The following is a 16,802-nucleotide window of genomic DNA, read 5'->3' as shown; positions in this document are numbered from 1 at the left end:
TGTCTTTTCCCAGAGCTCAGTAGTGCCAGAGCATCAATCTTCCCACTACCATGGACTGGAACTGGACAGCTAACCCTGCACTTGTCTGAATACACGCCATCTCTGGGAATTTAATCAGACACAGTAAGTGATGCCAGAAAATACTGAAAAATTGGTCTTCTGAGGTCAGAACAGACTAATCATAGTTCTTCCTGGAGGATGGGGCCTGGCAGCACGCTGAAAAGAAACACCTTAGCATCCCTTAGCCAGTTCAAGAGCCAGCACCTGCAAACAATACTGCATTTACTACATGATACTGTTTAATACAGCATTCTGATTTTTATATTTAATTCCCCACTCTAAAAACCTGCCAAGCAACTTGCTTGCTTTCAAAACTTAAAGATGCTTTCCAGAAAATTTTCTAAAAACACACCCAGCAGAGTCCCAGAGATCCTGACTTAAATTACAAGAGGTTTCTTTCCCCTTATAAAAAGAGCATCTGCCATATGCAGATTTTACTGTCTTATAAAATGTGAGAAAGCAGGATTGCCAACTGTGGCTTTATATCTCCCAATCCTTCCATTCTCACTCCCACCCAAAAATCTTCTCTCTCTTTCCATAAGGCTTCAAATGGAAGTGATTTTTTTTTTTTTTAAGAATCTGGAAAATGAGTGAGTGGGAGAACAAGTTTAACTAGTTTTAATCTTAATTTATAAAATACCAAGGGAAAAAAATAAATTTAAAAGAAAAGTCTAGATAATTTTAAAGCACAATACCCACTTCAAAAACTAGACAAAAATACTATTACTAAGCTGTCCTGCAAGTCTGAGGTAAGAGAAGAGCCTCACACTGGGTTTACACCTAGGCATTTCTATTTTGAAGTCTCCTGCAATATCGGCAAGGTATAATAAGCATTTAACTACTGTGATCTAAGTAGGAGAACAGTTTTTTGCTTAGGCTTGAAAGATATTTTCTTATACAAAGGGGAAAATAGCTTAACTCCTGTGATTAATAACTGTGTTACAGAATTTCACTTACTTTTGTTTCACATTTAATTAAAATATTTCTTAGAAAAGACAAATTTTTAGGAGAATCAAATAAAAAATGATCCAGTGGCTCTGACAACAGATTATCCCACAAGCTGTGAACTCCTCATGCAGATCTCTCATCATTATTTCTCAGGCTCTATTAAGGTCACTGTTGAAGTTAGTTACCCATGTATCTCATAACTACACTTATTTTTTACATTTTTGGTTTTTCCCAGGCAATTATTCAGCTACTCTTGATTGCTATCTGAAAATCAAGAATGAGGCAGCAAATAATTCATACTCTTAACTGGGAGACTTATATGAGTTGTCAAGGCAAGGAGGAAGAGAATGAGGAACTATCAGCAAAGTGCTGTGCAAATGTGATATGAGAGAAGTCAGTGAATCAGCAGAGCTTAAGCCACTGATGGGAAGAAGCAGGGCTGGATTTGAAAAACTATGGTTATGGAAAATCAACACTGAGCACAAAAACCAGAAGTGTTTGTGACAGTATACAAAAAAGCCTTCCATTGCTGAAAGGCTGCTGCCATGGTCTCCCTGAAGGCTTGCTCCATCGGGACCCTGCTCTGTACAGAGCATCTCTTCCACAGCTCTCCACACTGAACTGCTGGTCAGAGTAACAGGGTTTGGAAAATCCAGGCACTATCATCTATGTTGGGGTGAAATACACCAACTTGAAAAAGCATGGAAAAAAATACTGCCGATCTATCCTCTTGGGCTACCAGAGTCCTACACTCCAGGCAGAAGGCTTGCTGGTGCTCAGAGAGGAGACCAAGTCGACCAGGGACTGAATACAGGGCATGCACCCAGCTTTGTACCACATGGTGCTCCAAAGGTACAGTTCTGCTGGCTATACTGTCTTTTAAACAAATTCCCAAGGATGATGGGACACTGCTGATGGAGGCTGTCAGCTCAGTGATCCTAGCTGATTTGCAGTTCCACCAACTGAATTCTGCCTGTTGGGACTCTACATGGATACAGGAGACTCTGTAAATCTCAATTAAAACGATGAACTCAGCCCGTATTATTAACGTCTGTCTTCCCTGTCACAGTTGATTTTAACAGGCACTGAGCACAACCTTGCTGGCATCCAATAAGCATGTCCTTTTCATCCATCCCTGGTCCAGACACACACAGCCTGGGTGTGAAGGGTACAGAAGAGATATGAGTGCGAAAGTCAATCAACTCAACCATAAGTTTGGGTAATGCTTCGATTTAATCCTTTTGTATATTACGATGATTAAATAGTGTCTCTAAAACAAAGGTCTCAAGCACTCCGAATATTCCAGCACACAACATTTCTCCTATAAGGAAAATATTACTGCTGATGAGTAATGTAAGAAGCAAAAAGACAGCCATGACAACCCACACGGCAGAGATATCTGCAAGATAACTGCTTTCATGTGAAGATGTAACAGAAATGAATGTAACCGAGGCCACTGGAACATACCTTTCTCCAAAACTAGAGCTGATTTTGGCTAGCCCAGCTGGGGTGGTAACCACGGGAAGCCAGCCTGGGACCACCCCAATGACTTTGCCCAGCAGCTCTTGAGAGGAGAGCTGTCAGAACGCTCATTCAGAGCATGGAATATAAATAGCATCGTTACTGCCAGTGGGCACTGACACGAATGTGGAGCAGGCCAACCTCCCTCCAGGTCCTCTCCCACTCAGAGCCAGGAGCACTGTCATGTCTTGTTTACTTTCTGGTTTTCACTGACTGTGTCAGCAGAGATGGGAACAACTGGAAATTGAGGTTAGGTTGTGTTCTATGAGAGCCAACGTGGTAAACAAGAATACCAGGTTGTTGGCTTTTTTGCTTGAAAATTGAATGAAAACGGCCACCTTTCTTTCAGGATGGAATAGCAGATTTTCTTTAAATTTATATCTGGAATCTGAAACATTTTGCATTTTATTCCAGGTCCAAGTTACTCGATACATGTGTCCATTCAAAACATTCTGAAACTGGAGATGAAAATAGAATAAAATCCTCAGAATTAAAGTTGTATATTTCTATATACACATACCACATATGCTATATGTAATGGTGTGAATATAATAAATGCAATGATCTAAATGGGATATAAACCCCTGAGAGATTCCTTAATAAATGCTTTTGCAATGATGCTAAGGCTAATTTGGAGGAAAAGCTGTTGACGGTAAGAGAGCATAACATGCTCTACAAGCTTCTAAAAGGTAAAGTCCCAGTCCTCCCTAGCAGAGCACTTCCTAGGTTCACCACAGAGGAGAGCTGCTCTGGTTTCAGGTTGTGCACATGGAAGACTCACAGGATCCACACTTGAGGACTAATAAAACTGTTGGTGTGGTGGCAAGAAATTTCAGCTTAAATAGATCAAGGATTTAGAAAAAGGCTTTATCTCTCTCTCTTCCGCCCCCCCCCCCTTTTTTTTTTCTTAACAGAGGCAAAACCTGAATTCAGGGACTAGCACTAGGAAACCAGAAAGGGTTAAGTAATATTTTGCTATTTGGAATCTGCTTTGGAAAAGGCCTGGATTTTCCAAAAAAAGTTAAAAAGTAACACAAAATAAATAGCCTAGGAGACTAAAATCCATCAATGCTTAAAAGCTTTTCTGGCTTGAACTGTTTTATAATATACTATCAGAAGCAACAACATAGAGTTGATGAGGTCTTCTCAGAAGTTTTGTGGCAGTTTTCCTCCAGTTACGTTCTCCAGGTATTTTCTCTGCCTTTGAACAATTTTTTTCCCCTCAAGTACTAGGAGTCTAATAGAAACATCGAATTTCCTGAGGTTTTCTTATCTGTGAGAACGCACAGTGACTCTCCCCAGGGACTGTGCTAAAGGCACCCAGCTCTCTCTCTGAATATTCGAGTGCAGTGGTTCAATTAAAGATGTTTTGAAAATATGTTCAGTGCCAGGTCCCTTCCTAATAAAAACCCCAGCATCCTCTTTTCAGTGGAACTAGATCAATTTACCCCAAATTGGCATCTGCCCCAGTTTTCAGATCATCAGAAATAGAAACGAGTTCACAGTACAAGTCACAGAAAAATGGCTCTGCTTAATATAGTAACCGTTTGTTATAGTTTCTTGTCTTTTTGCAGCACTTCTCCATTTTCCATCTCCCAGTTTCCTAGTGTTTAGGCATGACTCTGCTGAGCAGCTCTTGTTAGAATAAGATGTGGCATGGAAGCAATTTGCTATGACCTTTTGACTAGCAAAGCACCTAGCACAGATACAATTGCACTGGTAAAATCTGAGCCAGGGCCAGGGTAGCTTATTTGTTTCAAGGAAGCGGGGCAAGTTTCACTGGCAGAGCAGCTCTTGTTAAAATCAGCAGTCTCTCCATTAAAGTGATGCTTAAGTCTGTCTATACTAGCAAACTCTTTGCAGTAAGGACTGATCCTCACCTGAGCCTTCACTTCTTGTGCATATTTAAGGCTATATTCTCCAGTTACTTCCGGAAAAGCACGTTGTCTCTAATCTGGAGCTCCCATTCAGCCTTTCAGATGTGCCACCCTCAAAGAAAAAGCCAGGATGTTGCTTCAGTTGAGGAGGGAGATGAGGAATCTCAACAGACAAGGCTCATCAGCATCTTGGCTGACTTAGTTTAAGCAACCATGGAAAAACATCTCTCCTCTCTAGAAGAACCGTTGGCTTGAAAGGGAATTATGTTCTGAATGTTCACCGATTCAGCAAGCGGCAACTTGCAACTGTTATTTACTACAATTAACTGACTGTGCCGACAGGCATTAGTAAGATAGTGACTAGGAAACAGCATGACAGTACCAAGTACTGCACAGAAACACAGCAAAAAATAGTCTTCTGGAGACATATCCATTTTGTGAACCGTAAGAGAGAAATGAGACAATATCCTATGGAAAATGATGCATGGAAACAGATTTCAGTTCAGCTCTGACAGGCACAGACACCTTCTTGCTTCAGTGAAGCACCACAGCAATAATGTAGGTAGAAGAGTGGGTCTGTGCTTTGGACCACTGGCAGTTAGAAAACACCTGCAGGGTGTTCCGCTGGCTCAAATCATCAGGAGCCAGAGATGTCTGAAGGAATACCTGTAACCAGCCAAGGAAGCTAAAAATTCCCCAGGGTCTATGAGTCACAAAAGCTGGAGGGGAGGGATGACCTTTAAGGTGTTTTGTCCAGGCTTATTTTATATTTGCCAAGCAATAAGGAGGTTATTGCACTGACTGACAAATTTCACTACCCAGGGGATTTCTTGCTGTTAATCTCAAATTTTCACTTTCCTCTTCCTTTTAAACTATCATCCTGTAACTCCCAGCTAATGCTCCTCTTCCACAACTGTGCTCCTTACCATTAACATTTTTTAAGCATAGTTTTACTGTTTTCTTGAACCCCACACAAACGACAGGCAAAGAAGCAAGGTCAGTGCCCAAGTCCAAAGCACAGCACCAGGTAGCAAGGAGGTGCAGAAGATATTCCATGTCAGGTAGGGATGGACTCGGGCAGGAGGTATCTCATTAGGTGTATCTTCTCTTTTGTCAGCAAAAAACTATGGGATTTAGAGGGGAGATGGAGAGATGAGAAGATGCAGAGTGGGAAAGTGCAGAGGACTGAGCAAGGGGAATCCTATGTATTCACTACCCTAATAAACTGCCTCACCAGAGAGAGAAGATGGAGAAAACCTTAAACACAACTTGGATTACCCTGCTGTGTAAGTCCTTTGGCCTAGAGCCCACCTCACACATTCCAACCCAGAGCTCCACTGAGTCCTCCTCTCAATAACCAACCTGGAACATTTCAATCCACATGGCACCTTGCCACAGGCCCATTTTCTCCTCAAATTTGTGGTTCCTGCTGTTGCCTGAAGCTCCTCTTTCACCTGCCTGCCCAGGAGGTGTGCAGCTGCTTCCTACCTTAAAGTTATTGAATAGACTAGATATCAGCTGGGTCAAGAAATTAGATTTTCATTTACAAGCTATCACAGTTACTGCCTTTTGGGGACAAGATAAGCAAGTATGAGATTTATAAGGGACAGTAAACAGCATTCTTATTGGGTTGAGGTGTAAAATAAGTTTCAGGGAAAAACTAAGCATGATTCTACTTTGTCCACTTCTATGAAATTACAGAACTCTGTAACTCTTCTGTTACAGAACTTTCCCCCATGATAAAGCTTCTTTTTGTAAGAAAGTAACGCCACTGGCTTCAGCTATACTCCCTGTCAGTATTTCAAAGAGCACACCACAGGTCTCCCAGTGCTTCTAAACAGAAGATGCTCTTGTTCATCTACATTGGGTGGAAGAATGAGCACACACATGTCCATATGGATAAGTTTGTACCAGAGAGTGTGGGGAAATTTATTCCCCATGGTGGGTAAGAACTTGAAACAAAGAAAGAGCCTTTCTGTGAGAGAAGGTGGGGCTGAAATTTTGAGGACTGTGAAGTGACTGTCCTGATTTGGTCTAATGATTCATTTTACAAGAGATCTCATTCGGTGTGCTGGATTTCAGAAAAGCAGAGTAAATGAAAGCAAAAGTAATCAAATATGCAAATAGACAGACCCAGTCAAATCACACTCACAGTCCTAGCTCACCTTCAAATCCCGTTATTCAATTAGAGCTAAATAAAATGCTGTGTCAAATAATGTAAGTCTCTTTCAGATGATATATTTGAATTAATAGAAGATGAATCCTCTATATTAGATTTATAGAGGAGAACACAGAAATGCTAATTTAACTTTTTTAATAAATTTGAAAAGGTAAAAATATGCTTAAAAATATTTTTAATACCGAGCTCTCACCCCAAGGGACAGGAATTAAAAACTTAGTCAGAACTGACATTTATAAATCATCATCCCTTTCTTTACTTATAGAGATCAATTTAAGAGAATTCAGCCACTCTGTATTTGCATCTGAGATGTGCTCATCAGAGACCAAACCTCTGCAGTCAGGACAATATTGCAGAGCTGGAGATCATTACCGACCAGCTCTGCCCTCAGAGCTCCCTGTCACCCCGGCTAGTCAGCCTGCTCCCTTCAGGCAGAAGACAACTCACATTCCAGGAGATTTAAATAAGATTAAAATCTCTCAAAACCCCAGCTGTGTCAGCACTCCTAGCAAAACTGTCTTTACATTCTTCTTTCAAACAACCCCTGGAGCGAAACATAGGTTAATAGATTTATTCAGGAATCCTCTCGATGATTTAAAAGCAGCTTTCATGTTCACCCCTCCCCTAGGCATCTGCACTTCTATGATGACCATTGCTACACTGCTCCTCTGCCAACGTGTTCCTCTACCTGAGTTTTGCTGCAGGCAACAGAGACTAAGGGTTCAAACTTCACCTGTATCCCCACCTACCCACCTCAAAGAGACAGGAGCTGTAGGGGTGGAGGGAGAACTGAGGTCTCCTAGCCTGCGGCCAAGTCTCTTGGGTGTTTGCTAACCCCAGCCTGCATCTGGAGTGGCTGCTGCTGTCATCTTCCCTTCTCCAAGACAACGGTGCTTATTATTGTGCATTAATGACTCTTCACTTCTCCCCCTCTGCCAGGATGCTACAGCATTTCCAGTATAAAAGGATTTCCAAGCCCCCTTCATTTCTGTGACTAGTGATGTGACTGATCAAAGAAGCAGCTGGGTCCCTATCTGTTGCCTTGTGCCTGCAAAAGAAAAAGCAGATTAGCTGCAGAGGTACAAAGCAGCGGGAGTCCTCCTGTTTGCCATGGAGCCTCTGGGGACAGCAGTCACTGTTGGTTAGCTGAACTAGATAAATTTATATTGTTTCTGGGTTGTTTTTTCTTGTTTTGTTTCAAAATTCTAGGTTGAAGACTCTGGACCTGACATTTCCTTCCTTCCCACATGGGTGGCACATTTGCTACTTGGCAGGCAACCTAGGAGACTTGTGCAGACATTTTAAATGATGACATCTATACATGCGAGAAGAAAAATTTGACAGATGCAAGAAATGATAAAGGAGAAAAGCACATGAGCTAATGATGGTCATACATTTTAGATCCATAACACAGTAATTACTAAGAGCTTATTTTTTGTTTTCAATGTGAGAGTTGCCATATTTAGAGTTCATGAACATCAGCAGCATTCCTTCAGCAGGTAGGTTCGTTGCAGCACACCCTTTAAGGCAGTAAGAGGCTTGTCCTTTTCTGCTTTTTTATAGCAAAAATTATCTGTGTGACTCCATTCCACTTACTGGAGAAAAGAGTTACTTCTCAAGGTATATTTTTCTGGCAACTGTACATATAGAGGAACTACAGTAAAACTATCATGAAGAAAAAAATCCGTGTGGAAAGTTTGTACTGTAGCTATGACCTTGGAGCAGACATACAGTCTGCTTTGAAAAAGACTGGAAAGCTCACAGCTTCCAAACTTTCCATAAACAATTTCTGGAAGAAAAACAAATAAACAAATCCAAATGAATGAAAATCAGGTGATCATATTATTTTCAAAACAGATGTGTTTCAGGCTGTTAAAGAAAACAACTAGGGAATACAGATGTGCACAAAATTAAATCCGTATTATCCTACACACACTGTAGTACATGGAAAAATCACTATCTGCTGCCATCTGCAAGAATTATCTTCAAACTCTAAGGAACAAATGAGACATGCAAGACATTTCATATCTTTAGGACACCTCAGGAGTCTGAGAAGAAATGCTCTGTATTTAACTGACAGTCAGGATTATTTTATGCCAAGCGTTCATATTAAAACATTTCTTACATACCATTTTGTACATGGTTTTCGAATTCATGTTTTACATAAGAACTCAAATCAAACAAACCATCCTGATCACAGAAAGTTTCCACTTTTGGTGATTATCTGAACTCATAAGCCAAAACGTGGTTTAATTAAAATCAAATGGAGGATAGGTAAATTTACATATATGCATGCATGTATACATTCACATATGCCCAGGCATGTGATGGAAATCAAAACTGAAAATAAGAGACATTTAACAGATTCTTATATCATCAGATGCATGTATTATATTAACAATCTCCCCTTTTATTAAAAGAAATAAAAGATAAGTTGGTTTTTTTTTTACATTAAAGATAAAATTTGGGCTTCCAATACTATATATGAAGTTTGTACCATCATCTACAGGAATTCAGTATAACATCAATTTACTTAGTCTTACAATTAAAACTGCCTATCATCCAATGCATTTGACCGCCAAAAGGTTAAATTACTAAATCCTTACCGGATGTTTATTACAGATACAGACATAAAACATGCATATGTTGTACTGACATATCTCTCTCTTATCAAAGAGCATTGTTTATTTAAAACTATTAAAACAATAATTAGAAACTACACAGAAGACTAAGTCAATTTTATTAAAACAGTTGCTCATGCCAGCAGCTTCAACAGCCCCATGGCATAAACCATGCTGGTATCAACACACTCAATTCATTGACAGAGGAGGAAAGCCAGAAACTACGGGAAATGCAGACCATCTGCCCGATCCAGATGCAGTAGAACACACTTCTTACCTCCAAAGCTATTTACCAGCAACAAACTGAGATAAGATCAGTGTAATCATCTAACCACAGATCTAAGAGATTTTTTTGCATCGTAAGTAAAACTGAACTACATTAATTTGGATTGAAAGAAAACTTTGCCAGATTTTCTCAGCTTTAGCATCTCCCTCAGTATAAACCAATTCTAAATAAAAGAGATAACCTAGATATGGCAAATATTATTGAAACAAACATACGCACACAAGCAGACAAGAACAAAGTCCTCATTCTTCTGCTGGTATGTTCTAAAGATGCCTAATTGATTTAACGGGCAATGAGATTTAATTGCAGCTTTTAAGTTCCTAGAAAGTCATAGTCTGCATACATATGATTTCCTTCCAATACCGGACCCATCTTAAAACACAAGCTATAGTCTCTACGCCTGAAAAAGAAATTAAGTAGGAACATTTCTTACCTTGAAATTATGAACCTTCTCGTATTTTGGAACATGTTCATTTTCTTTCAGAGTTGCTCTTCGGACAAGCGATGTCAACTGTGAATAAGCAAAGAGTTTAAGAGGTTGCCAGATTGTCACGGACGACTTCCGAGCGCCCAGTTTCATGCCCAAGGCTGCGAGCAGTAGATCGCGCTGCCGGCTGTGCTGCCCGGCGCGGTGCCCCGCGGCGCCGCTCGCCCGGTGCGCTGCCCAGGGCTCCCTGGCCGGCATCGCTGGCGCGGCGGAGGCGGCGCGGCCCCGGGCCCGTCACACTCGGGCTGGCGGGGCGGCGCGGACCATGGCGGAGCTCAGGCTGCAGGGGCGGCCATGCAGGGCCGGCGCTCGGCGGGGCGGGGGGCTCGGCGCGGCCCGCGGGCGGCCGGCGGGCCGGGGGCGCGCGGCAGCGGCAGCCGGCGGCGGGGACGCGCAGCCCGCGGCCGCTCCCTCCATCGGCGGCGGCCGGCGCGGGGGGCGCGGGGACGCGCACGCCTCGCGCCCTGCGCACGCCCCGCTCCCGGCGCGGCTCCGCGGGGAACGGGAGCGGGAGCGGCACCGCCCCGGGGCGGCCGCAGCCAAGGGAGCCAATGGAGCCTGGTGGGCTCCGGGAGAGGCACCCGCGGGATGAATCAAGCACCGCTGCAAAATGGCACCTCCGCGCCCTTCGGGGGTGCGGGGACAGGCAGGGCAGCGACCGGCAGCCCCAGGGGGCACGGCAGGGAGCGGCTCTCCCCGATCCCCCCGTCTGACGTGGCCCGTGCACCAGGAGGTACAGCCGGGAGCGGTTAACGAGACCGCTGACGCTCATCACTTTTCCCCTAAAATTACATTTTTCGATTCTTTTCATATAAAAAGAGGGTCACCAATCTCAAATCACGTAGGGATGCGAACACAAATGCCACTCAAAGTTCATCGCACCACTCCATCCACCAAAGACCCGAACCCCGATTTGCTGGTGGTGCCTCTTTTTAGGAGTTTACAGATACTAAGAGAAGGTGAATGACCACAGTTTCCAATTGGATCGAAACCCGAAGTTTGGACGGCTGCAACTGACAATGAAATGTGCAACGGGCAGTCAGGTCCTGGCTAGCCCTTGCACAAAGTAAAGGAAACAGTATTTCACACAACCATTAAAGCCTTGGACTTGTTGCCTTAGGAGCAAAAATCAACGGGCTCACAAAGGACAGGGCAGACCATGACATACCCACCCGGAGCTGCTCACCCAGGCAGCCCAGTTCAGGGGGCTCCCTCCAGCTGCGCACTGACAGTCGGGAGGAGACACTATGACGGCCACTCGACTCCTGTGCTTTTTCTTCTAGTGCTCTCCAAGCATGTGTGAACGGTCTTTGCCAGACACAGCAAAAATGGACTCTTGATCTGACTTAGTACAGCCAGGATTTACACCGTGGGGCTGACCACCATCCTGACATTCAGGGTGCCAGGAGACCTCTCCTCGTGCACAGCCTGCCCGTGCAGTCAGAGCGCAGCCCTCCCTCCCCTGCCACAGGCTGCAGCACCGCAACTGCTCTCCCTTCTGCAGCAAAGGTATTTTTATCTCTCCTGAGTCAGTAACCAAAGACAAGCACAGTTTGTCACAGGCTTCTGGGTGGAATGGGAATGTGCTTTGCAGCTGGATCAGAGTGTTACAGGTTAGCTCAGTCCTGCCAATACAGCTGAGAGTAATACTCACTGGGAGCCCCTCTTCTGTTCCCTTGCATGGCCACCTGTACCTATATGCTGGGTCTCAGCATAGGGTCAGGGTGCAGAGATTAAGGATCAAGGCTGGTGCTTCACCAAACACTCTGCAATACAAGTTAATAACTAATAATCAAAACACTGGCTACAGATTATACAGGGTGAAGTTGTCAGGCATTAGGAGTACCTGACTCAATTCCCACTTTCAGTACAGACAGGGGGCTGGTTGATCCATCCTATCAAGAAATAATTTTCCAATGACTACCTCAATCTGCCTGTCTTGCTTTTAACCACTCCCTTCTACTGCAGGTGCATAAATACTCCTCTGGCCTTTTTCTGCACATCCTTGCAAATATAACACTCCATGGCTATAGATCAAGAAAACTGAGGTGAGAAGTAAGAGATGGCAAAAACTGACCACTTCATCTACGTAAGTGTGAGAATAGTAGGGACTCTCAGGGGAGGAGGAAGCAGGCAGGCTTTTGAGCTCATTCTTTCCTTTCCTTCTAGCTAAAGTCACTTCACAGTTTCATTCCCAAGAACTACGTCAGGTAAAAGTCCTCATGGAACAATGTGGACCTACACCTGCCCCAGAGGAGTCATCCTCTCCAAACAACTTTGAGTAACAACAGGCTCAGGAAGCAAATTGTGAATTCTAGAAACATTTCATTACACTTTTCCTTGGAACCAACCCAAAATTCCTCTTATTTTTTAAAGGGAAAAGAATACATCAACAAAATTTCATATTGGGAAATAGATTCTTTGAAAATTTAATTTGTTGGAAATAAATAACCCAGTGATTTCCAATAATACATTTACTATCAGAATCTACCTTAAGAAGCCAGACAAAAAAAAGCATGCTGAACTTTCAATCATTGGTAGAGCACGTATCTGTTTTTTTGACATACTTACTCCTTAATTGTCAGCATCCCTTTTCCTAATTCTGAAGAACTGAGTTACTTTCAATGGCACTTTAGAGTCATGCTAGTAGAAACAGATCTCTGGATCCTGGAAAATTAAATTTAAGAATGCCAATAAAAAGACAAGTGAAACTACCCAACAGGGAAATGTCCTATCTCATGGTTGTAATTATGAAAATGTGTTATAATCTGGAAAGTAGTTATATGATTATGAATTTTAATTTTAACACTGCTTTGTGTTACAGTAATCTAACTCAGACTGCTTATTGGTTATACATAAATCAGCTTCCCATTGTTCAGTGCAAAGCATTTTCTCCTGTTTACAAATAAAGGAATACTGGGCTCACCTACACCTACAGACATTCACCTGTGCTATATGCACTAGAGTTGTGTACACCAGAAACCTACACTGAAAGAAAGTTCACAGAATATGCCGAGTAGGAAGGGACCCACAAGGATCATCAAGTCCAACCCCTGGCCCTGCACAGGACCATCCCCAAGAGTCACACCATGTGCCTGAGATCATACAAACTTTGTCAGTCTTGGTGCTGTGATCACTTCCCTGGGGAGCCTGTTCCAGTGCCCAACCGCTCTCTGGGTGAAGAACCTTTTTCTAATATCCAGCCTAAATCTCCCCTGACACAACTTCAGGCCATTCCCTCGGGTTCTGTCACTGGTCACCACAGAGAAGAGATCAGTGCCTGCCCCTCCTCTTCCCCTCACAAGGAAGTTGTAACTGCAGTGAGGTCTCCCCACAGTCTCCTATTCTCCAGGCTGAATAGACCAAGTGACCTCAGCTGCTCCTCATATGGCTTCCCCTCAAGGCCCTTCACCATCTTTGTTGCTCTCCTTTGGATGCTCTCTAATAGCTTAATATCTTTCCTATATCACAGTGAGTTAAAATCATAAATTCAGCAACTGAAAAATTATGAAAAAATACATATATGCTATCTATTTCTTACATATGTTTCCCTAACATAAAATTGTGCTATAATTAAAATTTATACAACTGCTTTCGGATGACATAATTTTTTAATGCGTATGCCTAACTTTGGGAGTTCGGCTTTGCAAGGTAGTGCTCTTCTTAACACAGACCAATTCCCTTTTTTTTCGAAAACCAAAATGAAGAATGAAATTTCTGTTGTACTCAGCTTCCTGACCACGTTTTGGGTCATCAGGCAGGCCCAGATCTAACCAGTATGTGAGATAATAAAGTAAGAGAGAGCAAGCTACTGTCCTCAGGTAGCCCTAGTCAACTGCAGAGGTGAGTCATCATTCCTGAGATCAAACAAGTGAAGTCACAGACTTGGGGCTTCAACTCAAATCCTGCAGGAAGCTATCCTCTCCTGAGACACTCTCCTGCTCCAGGCGCTCCATGCTGTCTCTATTGCCTACAGTCTGTAGGTCCTGCTCTCCTTACACCCTTGGATGGCTTTTGATTCAATGCCTGCTCTCCACCACTGGCTCCTGCACTCCCACCCGCCAGCAAAATCTCCTCTCCAGAGCCCTTTCATTTTCCAACAAGTTATCTTTTTAACTTGCTGTGCCTGAAGTCTATCTTAATGGGCACAATTATCTGATACTGCCTGCTACATACTGGATGAAAATGAGGCAGAAATCCAGGGAGGAAAGTAATCTCCCTTCCGCTTTTCTAAGTCTTGATTTTATTTTTTATTAATTGTTTGTGACAGACATGTGCAATCATTACATGTGTAGGGAGCAATATGCTGTGCAGACTCCAGGAGTAACGAAACCGCAGGGCTGTCATTCTTAAATTTAATTTCAGGACATGATTTCACAGGATTGAGGTGAAATGAAAATGGAACGATTGGAAGCAATAGCCAAGCAGACTGTCAGCAGAACATGCAACCAGAGCAGCCTCTCAGTCCTCTACATTTTAGTGACTTAAGCACTAAAAACCAAACCCAGCAACACGACAGCCTTTAAACCAAGACATCTGTTTAGAGATTCTACATTGTACATATGGACTGAAGGGAAAAAAAAAAGGAAAAGAAAAGACTGTAACCTGCTATTTAAAATGTTCTCATTTGTTATAAAACCTAAACTGTAAGAGTGGTTCAGTATAGATTCTTCTGGGACTCCACTTTCCTTACTTGTCTCTGGAGTAGTCCTTCAGAGTGCAGGAGAAACAGCTGTTTTCTTGAGCACTATTTGCTCTCCGTATTAGCTGCATAATGTATGCGTATTTTCTGTTCCTAATCTCTCAATCAGTAAGTCTTATTATGAAGCCTCCACAGAACTGATTTAAAAGTCATCCCTGACTTGCAGTAAATTCCAATTAGTCACTCACTGAAAGACATATTGTGGAAGTTTAATCCAGTCACACAATTCAGTCAACATCATACAAATTATCTTTCTAAAGTAGGAAACCAATGCATTCCCATTTGTTGAGTAATAAACTAAAGTTACTCCAGAAAAAAAAAAAAAAAACAACCAAAAAATCAAACCAAACCAAAACAGAAAACTTCAAGTCAGGTTAAGCTCACAAGTCCTAAAATAACCAGACCAGAGTTGATCAGGTCTCCTGAAGACTGTGTGCCTTTCCAATACAATGGAGTGTTTAGTTTCATGAGCACCTGGCTCTGCTCTTAAACACATTATCATGTTTTCTTCAGTCTCAGGAATGCATGTGCAGTAGACAGCAGGCTTTTCATTCTCATATGGTATTTTCATGTTGTTATGACTAAATAGGCCTTTATTATTTCAGACTTTATATATAATATGATTCCTTCCCTCAAAGGAATGTATTTTAATAATAATATTAGCCAGCAGTTATATTGCACACATTTTTTAAAAACATCAAAGATGATGCCCTATTGTACATATATCAAGAAACAAGACATTTGGTTTGCTATGCAGTGAGCCACTGTACATTTTACCCTATTCTGTTTCACTGTATAGCTAACTTAGCCAAATGCATGTGCTCAGAAAATCCTTCCTTGTCTGAACACTTTATGAGCATATTTTATGGGCTCAGTACATGATTTTCAAAAGCTAATCAGTCAGATTGTGAAACTGAGCCCAATTTCCTCAATGCTGTTCTTAGTGGAAGCTTGTTCCATGCTAAATATAATTTCCCCAGTCATCTTTCATAGGATTGTTACAAGGGGGGAAAAGGGAGCCCAAAATGCTACTTCTTAAATAAAAGTAGTGATCAGCTGCTTTCAATAAATTTTCTTCACTTGTAGATATACTAATACCAGGCATAGCCTCTGCCCACAGACATGTGGCATGAGCAGAGGGTAGGAATGCTATTCAAAGAAAAGGTCAACCTGAAAACTGACAATCTCAGAAGCTGGGTGGGAAGGACCATCAGGGCTGGACTTCTCTTGCTGCCATTCCAACACAACCGCATTTACCCGGCACATGGACACCATCAGGCTCCCACAGTGCTCAAAGTATAATGGAATCCTTAGGCAACACAGAACCCCGCTTTCAGTTCAGGGTTAACCACAGGGGAGTTGGGGTTTAAGACATGGTTAAATGATGAAAACCTACTGCTGAGAAAAGGTCTGGTTTTTATAACAAAATTTTCCAAATGGACTGAATTCTAATTAAATCAGACCTTTCCCCACCCCCTCCAATGAAATACTTATTGCAAAATCCAATAAAATGTCTATTTACATTTTTCATGTAAGTGTATATGATTTCCACTTTCAATTTTTAAATTGAAAATTTAATCAAACAAATTCAGCCAAAATGTTGTCTTGATTTAAAGTATGGCTGTTAAATTAAAAAAATAAATTTAGTTTAGTTTAAATTATGGAAAAAATGTTGCCCAATATTGCTGCTAGAAATTACTGCACTGACAGTGAGTTCATTCAGTACTGTATTGTGCAATACAATTAAAGTGTATTGGCATTATTTGGGCAGATTGTATGTTCACACTGGTGTGCTTACCATGTTTTCCTAAGAAGGGAGCATACTCATAAAAAAGCAGAGAGATCTTAAAGGAAGCCAACAGAAAAGCTCTTCTGCAGCTTTAGTCCTTTAACCTACTGGTCCCTGCAGTTGATTGGGATCTGGGTCAGCCAGTTTATTTTGTTCCTGGTGGCAAGATGGGTTGCAGATTTGCTCCCAGCAGTTACCAATATGGGCCTTTGGAAATGACAATTTGAAACTGGGCACTGGCAAAAAGCACCCATGTGACTATTTCTCTCTTTCAGAAACTGGCAAGACAAAGCAAATGAACATTTATTGTTCTGGAGATATTGGCACAAAAG

The 16,802-nt window shown here is 42.2% G+C and overlaps 1 protein-coding gene across 2 annotated transcripts in view; it reads right to left on the bottom strand.

The window, feature by feature from the left end:
• CHN1 (chimerin 1) overlaps positions 1-16,802 on the bottom strand; it is a 98,358-nt gene that overhangs the window by 20,374 nt on the left and 61,182 nt on the right. Inside the window, exon 8 of one of the 2 annotated variants that reach the window (XM_064660779.1) lies at positions 9,926-10,003. The exons of the other annotated variant lie outside the window; for it this stretch is intronic. Coding sequence (XP_064516849.1) covers positions 9,926-10,003 — 78 coding nt within the window. The remainder of the gene's footprint in view (positions 1-9,925; positions 10,004-16,802) is intronic. 2 annotated transcript variants of the gene reach the window in all.

This window comes from Pseudopipra pipra, chromosome 7 (assembly GCF_036250125.1).
Source record: "Pseudopipra pipra isolate bDixPip1 chromosome 7, bDixPip1.hap1, whole genome shotgun sequence".
In the NCBI taxonomy this organism is placed as follows: domain Eukaryota; kingdom Metazoa; phylum Chordata; class Aves; order Passeriformes; family Pipridae; genus Pseudopipra; species Pseudopipra pipra.
This window is presented reverse-complemented; position numbering and strand designations above follow the sequence as displayed.